The sequence below is a fragment of the Schistocerca serialis genome, chromosome 5, assembly GCF_023864345.2.
Source record: "Schistocerca serialis cubense isolate TAMUIC-IGC-003099 chromosome 5, iqSchSeri2.2, whole genome shotgun sequence".
NCBI classification, from domain to species: Eukaryota; Metazoa; Arthropoda; class Insecta; order Orthoptera; family Acrididae; genus Schistocerca; species Schistocerca serialis.
In genome coordinates, this window is record NC_064642.1 from 570,454,096 (window position 1) to 570,471,792 (window position 17,697).

Below are 17,697 nucleotides of genomic sequence, written 5' to 3' on the forward strand. Positions count from 1 at the left end.
CATGATTCCTCAGTGCTGGGGTGAGATGGCGCATTATCAATGAAAAAGACTGCATGGGAGAGACAAATGATTTTCCTTAGAAAACCGTCGAACAGAGGGAACAAACTGGCAGTGAAACCATTCTTTGTACAGCTTACCATCCATCCATGCTTTTTTCTGGTTGCGATAATATACGGGCAGGGTCTTCATGTTGCAGTTTTTAAAAGCTCTAGGCCTAGCAGATTTGGTGATCAGCCTTACAGGCAGCTTGTGATTACCAGCAGCGTTGCTGCACGCTAATGAAGCCACACAATCTTTGGACATTTTAAAACCAGGAGCATGGTCTTCTGCTTATGATGCCAGGCTTTTGCACAGGACTGTTCAAGCTTCACTCAGTTCTTCCAATCACAAATGGTTGCTTTACCAACACCCAGTTCCATTGCCAGTTTAGATACATTCTCATCATTGTCTATCCGCTTCAAAGCATTCAGTTTTTCTTTGAGAGTTAACGTTGTAGGTTTCCGTTTACTCATGACAAAAATACAATACACCTCTACACCTGAACAAATACAATACAACTGCTATGTGTGCCAGCAATCGATAACTAACTTAACCACATGCTTTGCAAGCCAACTGGCAGTGCACTGACCTCAGACACTACAAAGGTCTCAACAATGCACAAAAACAAGGGCAAGGAGTGAAAGTGAGCCATTGTTCCCATTTGTTACTATGGTGTACCTACTTATCTGCTTGGTATACTTCATTCTAGAAACTCATCACCCTAATTTCGGCTAATCCAAACAAATCGATAATCTGAACAAGTTCTGGTCCCAGTTAGTTCGGATTAACGGGACTCTACTGTAATTCCTTTCAGGGGGTGGTTGACTCTACTGATATTGAATGCCAAAGATCCACAGCCACAAGCAACACTACAACCGTTCCATGAAGAAAACAGCCATCGCCTTGTGACAGTAGAGTGACCAAAGCAGAGCAGTCAAAGATGCTGTTTGGGCTGTTATAAATACCCGCGAAGAGCAGAAGAAAGAAAGGATGCTGCTAAGAAAGAAAGGATGCTGCTAAGAAAGAAAGGATGCTGCTAAGAAAGAAAGAATGCTGCTAAGAAAGAAAGAATGCTGCTAAGAAAGAAAGAATGCTGCTTAGAAAGTGAAGAGGGTGTGCACTAAATGCAATAAATGTGACAGTTTTATGTGCAACGAGTGTTCTAGTGACATAGACAATACTGTGTTGAAGAAACAGAATATTCTAAGATCTTTATTCATGAACACTGTCAGACCAAGTAAAAAAATTGTAAATAATGTTATATGTAGCTAATATAATCAAATAAACTAAATGTTTGAATAATTTCTTGAAAAACAATTTTTTATATCTCTGTGGTTTCAAATAGTGAGAGCCACATATGGCTCACATGGCCACAGACTATAATTGTGTCAAAATGTTGTTGTTGGGCCATGTGAGCCATATATGGCCCATGCCTGTTATCAGTCCAGATCAGTCATAAATTGACATTTTATCAAGTAACTTAATTCTACATGTTCAAAAGAAGACATCTGATGCAAAAAATCAATTTGGCTTCAGAAGTAATACTTGTGATTTCAATGTGGCATAGCAACGCATGGACAAAATTTCATCATGGCAGTCAATGTGTTAAGCACTTTAAAACATTCTTATGTGTGTGTGGCAATATGCTTCCTCTTGTCAAAATTAACTGTAACTGTGTTGGTCACCAGGATTACTTATCACAGGAGGCAGCTTAAAATAAATCAGGATATATCTATTTATTTCCCCTATTTCCCTTCAGGCATGACATGACCACCTATGCATGAGATGGGAGGGTCACTATTAGTAATTCATAGAACATACTTTTGAAGCAAAAACATATAAACTAGATATTGATAATAGTAAATACAAAGAATTAACATGATACAGAAAAATGATCTAATCTACTGTGAAGAACATTCATATGGAACAAGATACGTATGCCATAAGAAAACAGCCTGAGTTTATCACTCACATTTCTCAGTTGCATAGGCAGCCTGTTAACACTGGAACCTGCAGAGTAAAACACATCTTTCTGTGCAATGGTTATGGAAGTGTAAATAATTTTTGTCTGGTGTTCACTGAGTAAATACTGCAGTGTCTCTTAAGGAATTTGCATTATTAGTCATACATCCCATAAGAGAATAGGGATAGTAGCTGTAGAATACTGCACTGAGATACACGAAAGAGGCCTGCAGTAACTTGTGAACTGACACCACAGATCATTCCGACTGACCTTTTATGGTGTAAAGATATACACTATGTGATCAAAGAGTATCCAGGCACCTGGCTGAAAATGACTTACAAGATTCTTTCACAGTTAAAGAAAAGAGTGTGCCCACTGGATGTGTCCCACTAAAATACAGCATCTGCACACTTTCCTAGAATTTTGATTGTTTATGGAATTGGTTGCCTTGTAGTGTACAGTTAACTGATATCTCATAAAATATGCACCAAACAGTTTAATTGTTCAATGGCAGTATCCTCTTCACAGATGATTTCATATGACTCACTCAATACATGACTAATAGCCACCAGCATCCTGGAGATCAAATAGTTTATTCTCACATTTTGTAATGCAGAATAGCACTTATTTGGGTCCACAGAAGGAGTCTGACTGTGTGGAGTTACATTTGTAAGGTTGCCATTTACATCATGTTTCTTATGCCTCTCTAATAACACAGACAGACAGACCTGGCACACGTACCTACCCTAATACTTATTTAATTAATGGTGTAGTGCATGGACAAGTTATTACACACTTTAAGGACAAGAAAATGAATAACAGAAATGTGGCAAAAAAACAAAACATTCTCTACCCTGGAGTTTTCAATTCAAAACTGACCATCTCCTTAAGAAGGAAGTGGACTGTCAATCTCTGAAATTCATTTAGTGCATTCAACCACTTTTACATGAGCTGGCAATCTTCATACTACTGTATCTTCTATTCACTGACTTATCTGTGTATCCACATCTTCTTTGAAGTGGTGTAACTTGTAGGTGTTCAGCAAAAATATTTATTTAATTTAATTACTTTAGTTATTTTGTGACTTGATGGATGGCACGATAAAGATGTGCTTCAATGTACCACAAAGTTTCAATATCAAAACAAAAAATTAGCTACAGGACAACAATTCATTATATTCTTAAGTGCCTTTATTACTGATTGTGAGTGCAAATGCACAGGATATATTGCACTGCTGACACAGGGCTACACAGTGTAATGATCTGATACTGCAAAAAAGAAATTGGTATAAAATACTTAAGGCACTGTGTTCTAAATAAGAATGTGGTAACTGATAGTAAAAAATGATACACTTGAATATGAACATATACTTCACTGATAATAAAAAAAATTATTCTTACTTTTTATATAATTTTTCTCCAGTCTTACTGAATTTCTGATGGTTTTTCTTCATCTTCTTTTGGTATTCAAGGGAATAAATGCTACCCAATGTGTCAGCTGAAACACTAAGATCCACACTTTATTAATTTCTTGCACGTCATTATCAACAACACTCTCAAAAAGTTTAACAAAAAATATCATTATCTGGAAAGAAGTCAGAATGAGGCTTTTAGTCATATAAGCAACTGTGCATGCATTATAACCATCTACCCTGTCACACACAAATGACAAACTTGAATAAATATAAAAAGAGTCTCCTCACTAGCACAAAACAGGGCTACTGATGCACTGCCACACATAAAGAAGTGATTTAGATTATAATGATGATGATGATGATGATGACGATGATGATATCATGGTCATCATCACTCTGACGAAAAGTCAGCATGCAAATCTCATGGGTGCGAACAAAGGTTGTCCCCACATGCAGAGAGGTTTATAATGTATTAAAGTCTGCTTCCCTTCCCCACCAATTTAGGGATAAGGCCTGACATTCACAAAATTTCACCATCCTTTAACACTGGAATCAGTACTTGTGAGGTTGGTGGGCAGATCTCCATCGAGATTGAGGGCTGCCCTAATATCAGTATATACGACACACATAGCCACAATATGCTGAACTGACAATGGCGTGCCACGAACTTCACAGAGTGGTGGATCCTCCCACCAGAGGTGGAAGCCATGTGTTAAAGGGCTATGCCAGATATGCAGTCTGGTAAGGAGAACCTCCTTCCAGCGGTGAGGCTGACATGATGTCCGCCATGCCTTAGCCGTCGATTACAGTGATCACAGTTTGTTGTCTGACACCTGCAACCATTCAGTCTCCCACTGATGCATGATGTGTCTGTCAGAAAATGACATCCCAACATGCTTCCTTGGCAGCTTTGTCAGCCATGTCATTGCCCTGTACCCCAATATGGCCAGGTACCCAGCAAAAGATAACCTCCCTGCCTGCAGTACACTAAGTGCGTCAGAACAGACAAGACACCTTGTACAGTGATGTCTGTGAACCCTCTCCAGTGCCTTCAAATATAATTCCGCATCATAATTTGTAAATTGTTCCAGAAGATGCACTTTAAAAACCCTATCACGGAAAACAGCTGAACAACTGAAGACATTCTCTTGCTGGGATCCATCTGTATAGACAATGATAAAACTGTGGTACATACTTAAAATGGATGAAAACAAAGTTGTAAAAACAAAATCTGGAGTACAAGATTTCTTGTACTGTGACAAGCTTACAGTCACCTTGGGCCTTTGAAGATGCCTAGGCAGCAATGCATTCAATCCCTGGCCGTGTGTTTTGATACCTGATAGATCCAGATCCTTCAGACACTCTGTAGCAAGCATCCCAAAAGGCTTGGTCGCATGGGGCCGTTGTTGAACAGCCATTCAAAGATGGGTTCGACCACTGAACTAAATGTCAATGACTGAGGTGACAGAGATTTTCAGCACCTGTCAAGCCAAAAGGACTCATTGCCAAAGCCAGAGTTGTGGTTCATCAACCTCTGCACACAGACTCAGAACTGGGCTGGTTCAAAAGGCTCCAGTCAATATCCAAATGCCCTCGTGGTGGACAGCAGCTAACATCTTGAGGTAGGTAGGACAGGCTGATACGTAGACTACGCTGCCATAATCTAAAAGTGATTGCACAAATGCCCTCTATAAAACTGCAGGAGGCAGGACCTGTCAGCTCCCCGCATTTTGCCATTAATGTGTTCCAAAATATTCAATGACTGGAAGCCCTTTGTTTGTTTGTCTTTCAGTGTGCCAGCCAAGTTAATATCAAGTCAAATAATAAACCCAAAAAGTACATAGTGTCTTGAAAACGTAAAGTATTGTCCCCCATTGTGAGCACTGTTTGGTTAAAACTTCTGATGAGCACGGTTAAAACTGACACATGTAGTCCTCTTGGATGAGAACCAAAATCCAGTTGTCCTGGCCCAGGTTAACAGCCTCCAATTGATTAGCTGTCACTGCCTTGTCATCATAATAAGACCAGAGGAAGAGTAGAAGATTGCGAAGTCAGCCAAAAACAAAGATCATTTGACAGGGTTCCTGACTGCAGATGAAATGCCATTGATAGTGATGGCAAACAATGTGACATTGAGGACACTGCCTTGGGGGACTTCATTCTCTTGAACAAAGCAGTCAGACGTGGCATCGCCAATGCGATATCAAAAACGCCGGTCCTCGAGAAAGGATTGGATACAAAGTGGCAGGTGTCCACATACTATATGCTATTTCAAGGTCAAAAAAGACACAAACGAAATGGTTTTGGTGTAAGAAGGACTCCTATATTGCTGTCTCCAGTAGAATTAAGTTGTCAAGGGTAGAATGGTACTGCCTGAAACCACACTAGGGGTGGCTCAGGTGACCTCGGGATTCGAGCAGCCAGACAAGACGGTGGTTGATCATGCGTTCAAGAGTCTTACCCATACAACTGGTAGGGGCTACACTCCGGTAACTGTTAGGGACACCACGGTCCCTGCCTGGTTTCCAGAATGGAATTAATATTGTCTCCTTCCAAGTCATGGGGTACTGTCTGTCAAACCAGATCTGACTGAAACAAGAGAGGAGCTGTCTTGCGTCAGGGCACTGATGATAATACATAACATAATGGATCTCATCTGGTCCTGGATCAGTGTCTCTGGCTGCAGACAAAGCTTATTCCAGTTCCCACATGGAGAATGGAAGGTTGTAGACTCCCTCATTATCCAGAACATAGTAACAGTAAAGAACTGTTCAGCTAAAACTTGAGCCACGTCTTCTGGCGTGTCCACCAAGACCCCATTATTTGACAAGGCTGCAAGAGGGTGTGTACTACCCTTACCTGAAATCTGTCTTATTGATTCCCAAACTTGTGCACTGCAAGTAGACCGATTAACAAAAATCGTAAATTCCCTCCAGGAAGCCCTCTTCCCTTCTTTTATCACTCACCTTACATGTGCTCTAGCAGATCTGAAGGCATGAGGATTTTTCTGTAGTTGGACAGTGTTTGAAGTTCTGCAGAGCTGTTCGTCTGGCCCTGACTGCCAATCGACAGTCATCATTCCACCAATGTACATGCCGTCATCTGAGGTGGTTACTATACCAGGAGATGGACTTTGCGGCAGCCAGTTGGATATCACAAGTGATATGGGCCACTGTCTCCTGTGCACAAACCTTTTGTCCAAAAATAGCCTGTTGAATCCACTGCAACTAATTTGCCCTCTGTATCATCCATGGGTAGATCACATAACCAATGAGGAGGTATTGAATAGAATTGGGGAGAAGAGGAGCTTGTGGCACAACTTGACTAGAAGAAGGGATCGGTTGGTAGGACATGTTCTGAGACATCGAGGGATCACATATTTAGTATTGGAGGGCAACGTGGAGGGTAAGAATCGTAGAGGGAGACCAAGAGACGAATACACTAGGCAGATTCAGAAGGATGTAGGTTGCAGTAGGTACTGGGAGATGAAGAAGCTTGTACAGGATAGAGTAGCATGGAGAGCTGCATCAAACCAGTCTCAGGACTGAAGACCACAACAACAACAACATCATCCATCTGCACAGTCTCCTGTCAGCCACTGTCCTAGTTGGCAGATGGATCCACACTGGGAAGTGATCACTAGAATGTAAATTTGTGGCTACTTCCCACTGAACTTAGTCTGCAATAGCTGGGGAACAAAAACAAAGGTCAATAGCTGAAAAAAACCCTGTAGCTGTAAAAAAGTGGGTCATCTGAAGTAATTTAGAGGTAAGATGGGCACTGCAGGTTATAATAAGGCAAAAATTAACAATGAAAAGCAAATGCAACATTCTAAAGTATTAAAGATTAGAAGAGAGCTGTTTCAGACACAACTGAGAGGAACCGGAGAAGAGAAGAAATCAATGTTAATTGGGATTTTACCCATTCTGTAACATGTTCTAAATTCCACTCTCATTGGAAAATACATTCCACCAGTCACCCCACCCTATTTCTAGTAGCTGTAAAATAAAATGTTACCTGGCACAATCACAACGCTTACAATTAACAATATGGTTTCTGCAGCAGTGAGAGTGAACCAAGGCATTTGCTTATGATGGCTGGAGATGGTCAAACTGGTTATTCCATAATGAAATTAATGTGATAGTGCTTGACAGTAAACTATTTCCAAAATGTGCAATTAATTGCATCTCCAGTATGGCTGAAACATAGTTCTTCCCAGAAGCAATCTCTGTTTTGGTCAATAAAGTCATATAACCCAGTTCATAGAATTTCAGATTTGTGTTAAAGAAAACCAATTTCTTCTTGAAGTATCCACAAATTGTCACTAGTTCACTCACATCCAATGCCAACACTATTAATCGCCATCAGGGCTCTTGTCCACCTAGCTTGTGCACAAAATTAGCCCTTCCACCACTTGGAGCAAACTCAATGAATGAAAACAAGGTTAGTGATTAAAATCTCATCAGGAGGGTTATTAAAGAGCACAAGTTCTTAATGGACACAGATGAATCACGTCTTTTTTTTCTGGGATCCAAAAATGAACTTAACACTTACATCCGTGAGTCAGCGTGGTTTTAGAAAGAATCGTTGTGTGAAACTCAGCTTGCTCTTTTCTCACATTATACTGTGAACTATGGATGAAGGCCAACAGGCAGATTTTGTACTTCTAGATGTCCAAAAAGTGTTTTAACATTTTACCCCACTGCAGAATGTTAACAAGGTATGAGCATTCAGGACAGGTTTCCTGCTATGTGAGTGGCTTGAAGACTTCTTAAGTAATAGAAACCAGTATGATGTCCTTGACAGCGAGAGTTTATCAGAGATAATGATACCATCGGGAGTACCCCAGGGAAGTGCGATAGAACTATTATTTTCTATATTACACATAAACTATCTGGCAGATAAGGTGGGCAGTAATATGCAGTTCTTTATTGATGATGCTGTCATGTACGGGACGGTTCAAAGATGAGTGACTGTAGGACGATACCAGATGACACAGACAAAATTTCTACTTCACATGATGAATGGCAGCTGGCTCTAAATGTAGAAAAATGGAAGTTAATGCAGATAAGGAGGAAAAACAAACCTGTAATGTTGGGATACAATATCAGTAGTGTCCTGCTTGACATAGTCACTTCGTTTAAATATCTGGGCGTAATGTTGCAAAGTGATATGAAGCGGAATGAGCATGTGAGGATTGCAGTAGCAAAGGTGAATGGTCAACTTCAGTTTGTTGTGAGAATTTAGGAATGTGTGATTCATCTGTACTGGCGACCACATGTAGGATGCTAGTATGACCTGTTCTTGCATACTACTTAAGTTTTTGGGGTCCGCATCAGCTCAGATTAAAGAAAGACATCTGAGCAGTTCACAGGTGGGCTGCTAGATTTGTTTCCAGTAGGTTCTAACAATATGCAAGTGTTACGGAGCTGCTTCAGGAGGTCAAAAGGGAATCCCTGGAGGGAAGACGGAGTTCTTTTCAAGCAATACTATTGAGAAAATTTTAAGAACTGGCATTTGAAGCTTACTCCATAATGGTCCTACTGCCATCAACATATATTTTCCATAAGAACCACAGAGATAAGATACAACAAATTAGGGCTAATTACAGAGGCATATAGACAGTCATTTTTCCCTCGCTCTATCTGTGAGTCGAACAGGAAAGGAAATGTCTCGTAGCGGTACACATCCATCTGCTTGTGGAGAATAGATGTACATGTAGACATAAATTTTGAGTGTCTAAGGGTAACCATGGTAAACCAAAACCTATGGAGCCACACAAGAATTTTAAAGCTACTCCCTAATGGGAGTCCAACACCTTAATGTCTTTTTTTAATTTTAAATGTCAGCCTCTATATATTGGTTAGCATTATCTGTTCTCTAGGGAAAACAATTTGTTTGCTTTCTTTATGGTCATTACACAGCATACCAGAAAAAATTTCCCTCCTTCCACCATTTGGTGATGGTACTCACACAAAAAGATTGTTGCAACCTCATGTATAAGCTCCAAATTGTCTTATTATACCTGAGGTCATTATACGAGATGTAGATTGGTGGAAGCATTATTTTTCTTGACTTGTGCTGGAACATGGGTTTTCTGCATTTTGTGGTGTACAATGTTTTTCTTACATTAGCTCTCACTGAAATTCATTGATGCTCTTATGCTGACCTCGTTGCCAGATTTATTCTTGGGTTACTGTTTCTAAAATCCTGGTCTGTTGCAATACATTTTAATTTCAATCTTACTCTCCCCTATAGTGTCTCTATTGAACAAGGTCAAAAGCTTTTTGTGTGTTTGGTTCTTAAAAATAATTTACATCGTTTCTTATTTTTAAGAGTGTTTTTTGAAAAAGGAAATATCTGCTCCAAAATGTTTAGACCCATTCACTTCTTTTATGTTTGGCTGTGGATCAGCTACAATCTTTAATACAGAAAGTAATCACATCTTGCTGTCATCTTAACAAAAATGCAGTAATATTGTGGAAATAAAATATTCACAAAAACTTGGACACGTTCTTAGATCATCATATTAAAATTTTGGACAAAAGTTACTACAAATAATGCATTGAGCTAGTTTTGGTCCTCCTTTGTAGGTGCTTCATCTTCAACAATGGCAGGAATAACAGTGACACAAAGTAAAATCGGCTGAAGATAGCTCATTAGAGTGTACAACTGAACATTATCAGAGCCCTTTCTAAAATAACAAAATATTTATATATTTGTATACGAACATATAAGGAATGTTCCTCTCATTTACTCTGTCCCACTTATGTTCATGTTTACACAAATTCAAACTCAAATATGCTAATTTTTCTTAAAATATCAATTCTTCCAATCTATCTGTGGCATACAGCAAAACAGTGCTTAACAGTACTGGTTAAAAACAGTCTTGGTTGCAATTTTTGTTTTATATTATTCAACTACGTGTTTCGCCTTATTTAGGCATCTTCAGGTTGATCTTAATTTGGTATTTCTTAGAATGATCGTTTAGACAGTGTAGCCATAGGGCATCGTCGAATACATCAGGTCAACATTGCCTTCGTTAAACTCAGTAAAAACTCTTCTAGATGGACGTGAGTGACTCCAAGATCTGCATAACGCGTTCCCGTTCACAGGAGCAAGTAACAGAATAAGGTGAGGCTCAAGTAGTAAGTATAATGGCAAAATATCAACTTGGTATTTGCTTAAAACATACTATTATAATGTCCTACAGATAGTGAAACAGAAATAAAAATAATAAATCAGGACATTGTTCCTGCTCACTCACAAACAAATGAATTATCAAGATATCTTGAAGGGTAAACTGAACCGACCAATACTGAATGTCAGCTTCATCCCGTGACACAATGTTTGTGTGACGAGTGACATAATATATGCACAAACAGAAAGTGAACAGAACACTGACAATATTTTTTCAAACTTTTTTTTTAATCAATTAATTTTATTATATGTGATTACCCTATAATTGAGAAGTTCAAAACAGTTTTTAAAAAATTTTTACCTTTCACCTTTACTGAATGGCAGCTACTTTCATTTGTAAGTGCACGACGATGTCTCAGTTTAGAGACGTTAGCAAAAATATGAATATCTCTGCACTGGATTAAGTTACAACATTGCAATTGACATGATTGTTTTTAGAAAAGCGTCCTCTACAACATTGTCTATTACACAAAATACCCTAAATTAAAAAATAACTAGTCAAAATGACCTCCAAAGTTTGGTATCCAAATTTTCAAAAATCCACTTTTAGGCCCAAAAACAACAAACAAGGAGTGATTTCTGTCAGTCTGTTTTTTTCCTATAGTTACACATATCATCATACACTACTAGCCTCATATAGAGCAAGAACACTTACAAATGTTTCCTTATTTTGTATGAATTTTTGAAATTCGAAAATTTTCATTTTTTTTTAAGTTTGTGGTTAGTTATCTCAGGTGGGACTGAATTTCAAATATGATTTTTGCACAATTTGTACAGCTATATGATAGCAAAGTACTATAAAAATTTTAACATTGATATCAGGCTGTGAACAAAGATACAAATTTTTGAAAATGAGATAACTCACATTACTCTACAACTGATCTTATGCCTGTTGCTTATTCTGTGTGATATTGGCGAGATATAATCAATAATTATTGAAGTAAGGTACTGAATTATATACAAAAAGGGGAAACATCACTTAAATGAAAACTTATATTATTTTAACATACTTAAAATAAATATTTTCAATTAACGTTCTTCAAGATGCGACTGTTCCTAAACCTGGCGGTGAATGTTAAGAACACTTATTTCTTCAGACAGCTTCTGTGATATAGAATAAGACTCCCAGTTGCTGTGGTAAGTTCAAGCACTGAAAGTTTCTTTAAAACATTTTTCATTGGTATCCAAACTTTGTCACTAGTAGATTTCTTGAATGATGTTCTTGGGCCAGCAGGGTGGTAAAAATGCACAAAAACATCATTGTTTTCCAAACTTTTTTTTTTTTCAACCTCTGCAAGCCACCACTGTCCATCATACACACAGGCCACTATTTCATTCAACGTTAAAGACAGAAATGTAATTTTACAGACACAATGATCCTCATAAATTTTGGTTTCTGGTGTTACATAGCACCAAACTAAGTTTTCTGCAATGCCAAGAAATTAGTGGAAATGCCTTGTTCCTTTTATTGCTGTACAGTTTTCAAATCTGGTTTGAAGTGTTGTTTTCATATGCAGAACCACTTCTTCTTTCTTTATCAGAAAATAGGTAAGGCCTTTAATATTATCCTTACAAAAGACATACATGTCCTGTACTGTGATAATTTGGACTGTGGTTGGTCTTTGTAGGCTGGCTTTACTTACTTCACGTTTTGTTGTACCTCCTACTCTATCACATACATTTCTACCATGGCAAGACGCAAAAAAGTGCCATTCAGCTTCCAACCCAAAGTCTACTTTGTGGTTGCACAGATTTGAAAAATTCTTTTTGTTCTTATACTGATTTCCACTTCCATCTGAAAAGTATATCAGCTTCTCAACCTTGGGAAAATGTACTTTTATGTAATTTATTACATACTTTTGAAACACATGTACAGCCAAAGTGTTGTGCTCCAAGTAGTAGCTCAGAATGCAAATTGGAGAACTGCAAACTTCATCTTTCTCATTTTTACAGAATAGAATAAATGGATGTACTGTTGCCTGATCATTGACCCAATGGTACCTTTGTATTGCATCCTGAATTACAAATTTAAAATTTTCTACAAAATCAGCTAACACTATGTATTCAGGTTCATGAAGTTGTGCTTTTTCTTGTCCTTCAAAAACTTACTTTGGATTTTAGAAACATAGTGGTCACTTTTGAGTTTTTGTAAGTTACCAGTTAAAGATTCCAAGAGATTTAACCACTGTTACCATTTCTGCCCTGTCAGATGTGACCCACTGTTTGAAGGTAATACTGTCTGGCATTTCCTCATCATATTCGTGAAACAGTTCAATAACGGTTTCCTTACCAGGGCATTTATTACATAAACTCATCATGCAGTCATAACTGTTAGTGTCACAGACCATTAAATCTAGTAACTCTTTGTAGTTAAGATCACTGAATTTTTCAATCATCAGTTTGACATTTCGGTGATATAAACAAATACTTCGCATTGTATCCCAGAGGATCCAGCCAAAATACACCACTTAGAGCAGAGGTCACAAAATTTTGCCCTTCCAATTGTGCATTCAGGATTAGAATTTTTGAAAGCTACATAAAGTTTGTTTAAATTTGACAGAACTAGTTGTTTCTGCTTTGTTACTTTAACTCCTTTTATAACAACCCTTTTGCTATCTTTGAAACCTGAGCACACTGTACTGTTTTCATCATCATCAAAAATCTGCTGGATCTTTTTAATTGTTTCTTCACTTATACCTACTCCTTTCTTCTTTCCTAAAACTGGAAGAATGCCTTGCTCTTTCACTAATTTTCTGGTTAGTTTAACCAAACTGTGAGAAACATCGAATTCATGAACTATTTTTTTCTCTTGACCATGACTCGGGGGAAAACTTAAAATTTTAACTTTTTCCTCTTTAGATGTCACTGAACATTTAATTTTTAATTTCTCTATTAAGCTCAAATATTCAGTGTCAGATGATGCTAGTGGTAGGTTTTCTTCTTCTTTAGAAATAATGTTGGTATCTGTATTATTAAAGCATGATTCCAAGTCTTTTCTAATTTTGTCTGAAATTTGTTGTACCTTATTTTCAATAGCTGCTTCTCCTTTTCTGCTACTTAATTTTGTTATTTTTGAATCAGGAGATACGTCTAACTTAGAGCAAGCAAAATCCAATATGCTAACAGCTTCCTCTTTAGGAATAGAAACGCCATTAACAAGGTTACATGATTCTGGTACTGGATTCACAACAAATATTTTTGAGTAACAATTTGGGCACAGGGAATTTTCAGCAATCACATTACATTTCACTTGGGAAGCTGTTTCACTCTCACATAACAAGGACAAATGTTCAAGTTTTATTTCCCTCAAACCTATAGTAATAGGCTTTTTATGAACTTTAAGTGAATCACAGCACTTTCTTCCAAAAAGGTGGTTGTACTTCAGAATATATTTCTTCTCATGATACTCACACACTGATGTTACAGAAGAATTTAGTCGAAATTTAAACAAAGTTTGTCTAGCTTCATCAAAGTCACTGACATTTTTCAAGCTTTTTGAAACTGAACCGTAAACTGTTTTGTGACACGCTTCACTTGCTATCTGTCCAACAGAGTACTGTTCATCCATGTTATTGGATTCCAGTTAATCTCTCAAAATTAATTACAAATTACACACAGAACAATGCACATAACAAATTCTACAGTCTCGATGATGTGTATACATCCACTCTAACAGAGGTTTCAGAATGACTACAACGGTGACACACCCAGCAATAATTTACTTCTTTACTGACAATAAACCTAAACATAAATGGGCATTTTATTCCCATAGAACAAAAGCGAAAGCTCCTATTGTTCAATGTTGCATTTTTAAAAATAAATAAACTAAATGATTATTGGGTGATATTGTTAGCTAAATATATGTCAAAATTAAATATTTTTTTTACAATGAAACAAAAAACCATATAAATAGGCAACAGCCATAAGATCAGTTGTTGAGTAGTGTGAATTATTTCCTCATTTTCAAAAATTCATATCTTTGTTCACAGTCAGATATCAATGTTGAAATTTGGTGTACAAACTGTGCAAAAATCATATTTTTATATTCAGTCCCACCTGAGACAACTAACCCCAAACTTTAAAGAAATTAAAATTTTCAAATTTCAAAAATTCATACAAAATTAAGGAAACATTTGCAAATGTTCTTGCTCTATATGAGGCTAGTAGTGCATGATATGTAACTATAGGAAAAAAACAGACTGGCATAAACCATGCCTTGTTTGTTATTTTTGGGCCTAAAAAGGGGATTCTTGAAAATTTGGATACCAAACTTTGGAGGTAATTTTGACTGGTCATTTTGAATTTAGGATATTTTGTGTAATAGACAATGTTGTAGAGGACACTTTTCTAACAACAATCATGTCAATTGCAATGTTGGAACTTAACCCAGTGCAGAAATATTCAAATTTTTGCTAATGTCTCCAGACTGAAAAATTGGAACATGCCTACAAATAAAAATGGCCGCCATCCAGTAAAGGTGCAAGATAAATTATTTTAAAAAAACTGTTTTGAACTTCTCAAATATAGGGCAATCACATATAAAAAAAATTAAAATATTTAAAAATGGTCACACAGCCATCACTGGACCAAGCTGGATTGATCCACTGTGGTGATAGAGTGATCTACAGCCCAAGGTACAGGTGAGTCTGAAAGTGACAAACTTGTCGTAAGTTGGTGAAACTAGCAAATGTGAATAAAAAAACTTAGTTGGGGTGACATATTGATCTGTAGGGTAGTTTAACCTAGGGCAAGGTGAAAAGTTACAGTCTGGTAGTGAGATGGCGATGCATTATCTAAAGCTTTGGTTAATCCACCTTAAAAACATTGCAAACCCCTAATTACTAATTAAGGCAAGATATCACGATCACACAGCATCTTAACAAGCAAATCGTATTTTTCCCATCATCCTGCATAATAGAGGACAGACTGGCTAGTAAACCAGTGGTCACAATATAAAATATTTTATATCATCTCAGAATTTGCATGTGATGCAGTTGTCTTTAATGGAGTACTGTCTGAAAGAAACTGCATAAATACTCAGTCAGATCTTGATAAGATTTCAAAGTGGTGAAAAGATAGGCAACATGCTTTAAATGTTCAGAAACGTAAAACTGTGTACCTCACAAAACAAGGATATGTAGCATCCTATCATCATAATAAGTCACAGCTGGAATAAGACAACTCATACGATTACTTGGATGGAACACTTTGTAGGGATATGAAATGGAATGATCACATAGGCGCAATTGTGGGCAAAGCAGATGGTAGATTTTGGTTTATTGGTAGAATACTGAGAAAGTGCAATCAGTCTACAAACGAGATTGCTTACAAATCACTAGTGCAACCCATTCTAGAATATTACTCAAGTGTGTGGGACTCTTACCAAATAGGACTAACAGGGGCAGTGAACATATACAGAGAAGGCCAGCACAAATTGTTACAGGTTTGTGTGATCTGTGGGAGAGTGTCACAGAGATGTTTAAGAAACAGAACTGACAGACTCTTAAAGATAGACGTAAACTATCTTGAGATATCATACTTACAAAGTTTCAAGAACCAGCTTTAAACAATGACTATAGTTGGTTGGTTGGTTGGTTGGTTTAAAGGTGGGAGAAGGGACCAAACTACGAGTTCATCGGTCCCTTGTTCCTAATAAAACAATGCCACAAGTGTGAGAATAAAACGGACGAAACATATAACACAAAACGGAAAGAAAGGAAAAGCTACAAGAATGAAGGGAAGGCAATGAACACCAAAAGGAACAAAAGAGGACAAGAAAACAACAGGGAGATGCTAGAAACAGAAGAGAGTAAAACATGAAAGCAGATTACAGTGGCTGGCCAACCACTAGAATAAAAAGGGAAAGCCAGCCACTCTGCAACACATTAAAACCTCCACCCTAAAAGCACTAGGGTGGAGGAGACAGAGGGACAAAGGACATGCGCTAAAACCTACATAGAAGTATAAAACATAAAACGTAAAACTAGAGCTGCTGTGGAGGCATTGTAGCCCAACACCGAAGGCGGGGTGCTGGGAAAGTTAAAACTCTGCCACAGAGCGGCTAAAAGTGGGCAGTCCAGCAAGAGGTGGACGACTGTCATTTGGGAGCCACAGCGACACTGAGGTGGGTCCTCGTGACATAGTAGGTAACCATGCGTTAGCCACGTATGGCCAATGCGGAGCCGGCAGAGGACAACTGATTCCCTGTGAGAGGCCTGCATGGAGGACTTCCACACAATCACAGTCTCCTTAAAGACACACAGTTTGTTGTGTGTGCTGTTATGCCATTCCATCTCCCAAAGGCTGGGAAACCCTGCAGTGTAAGACAGAACGCAGGTCAGTTTTGGAGATGCCTATCTCCAGAAGCGGTTTTCGCGTTGCCTGTTTGGCTAGCCTGTTGGCGAGTTCGTTGCCACGGGTTCCGACATGTCCTAGGGTCCACACAAACACCACAGAATGGCAGGACTGTTCCAGGGCATAGATGGACTCCTGAATGGACGCTACCAGAGGGTGGCGAGGGTAGCACTGGTCGATAGCTTGTAGGCTGCTCAATGAGTCAGTACACAGGAGAAATGACTCACCAGGGCATGAGTGGATGTACTCACGAACACGAGATATGGCCACCAGCTCTGCAGTGAAAACACTGCAGCCAACTGGCAAAGAGTGCTGCTCAACATGTCCTCCATGAACATATGCAAAGCCTACGTGACCATCAGCCACTGAGCCGTCGGTGTAAACCACTTCAGAGCCCTGGAACACGTCAAGAATTGGGAGGAAGTGACAGTGGAGGGCGGCGGGTTTAACTGAGTCCTTAGAGCCATGCAAAAGGTCCATATGAAGCTGTGGCCGAGGCGCACACCATGGAGGCGTATGTGAACAGACCGCAAGTAGAGGTAGTAAGGGGAAGGACTCCAGTTCGGAGAGAAGGGACTGCACGCAAACCATAATCGTTAGCCTCCACCAGTACGCTGGTCACCAGACTCGTCCTAAAAGCTCCTGTCACTAATTGAACCCCACAGTGTTGCACAGGGTCGAGTAAATGCAATGCTGAAGGCACTGCCGAACCATAAAACACACACCC

At 38.5% G+C, this 17,697-nt stretch overlaps 1 protein-coding gene across 4 annotated transcripts in view; it reads right to left on the bottom strand.

Annotated features, from left to right (window-relative positions):
* Nucleotides 1-17,697, bottom strand: part of LOC126482293 (CDAN1-interacting nuclease 1) — a 169,149-nt gene that overhangs the window by 129,881 nt on the left and 21,571 nt on the right. For all 4 annotated transcript variants that reach the window (XM_050106296.1, XM_050106295.1, XM_050106298.1 and 1 more), the window contains exon 2: nucleotides 3,403-3,507. In XM_050106296.1, coding sequence (XP_049962253.1) covers nucleotides 3,403-3,507 — 105 coding nt within the window. The remainder of the gene's footprint in view (nucleotides 1-3,402; nucleotides 3,508-17,697) is intronic.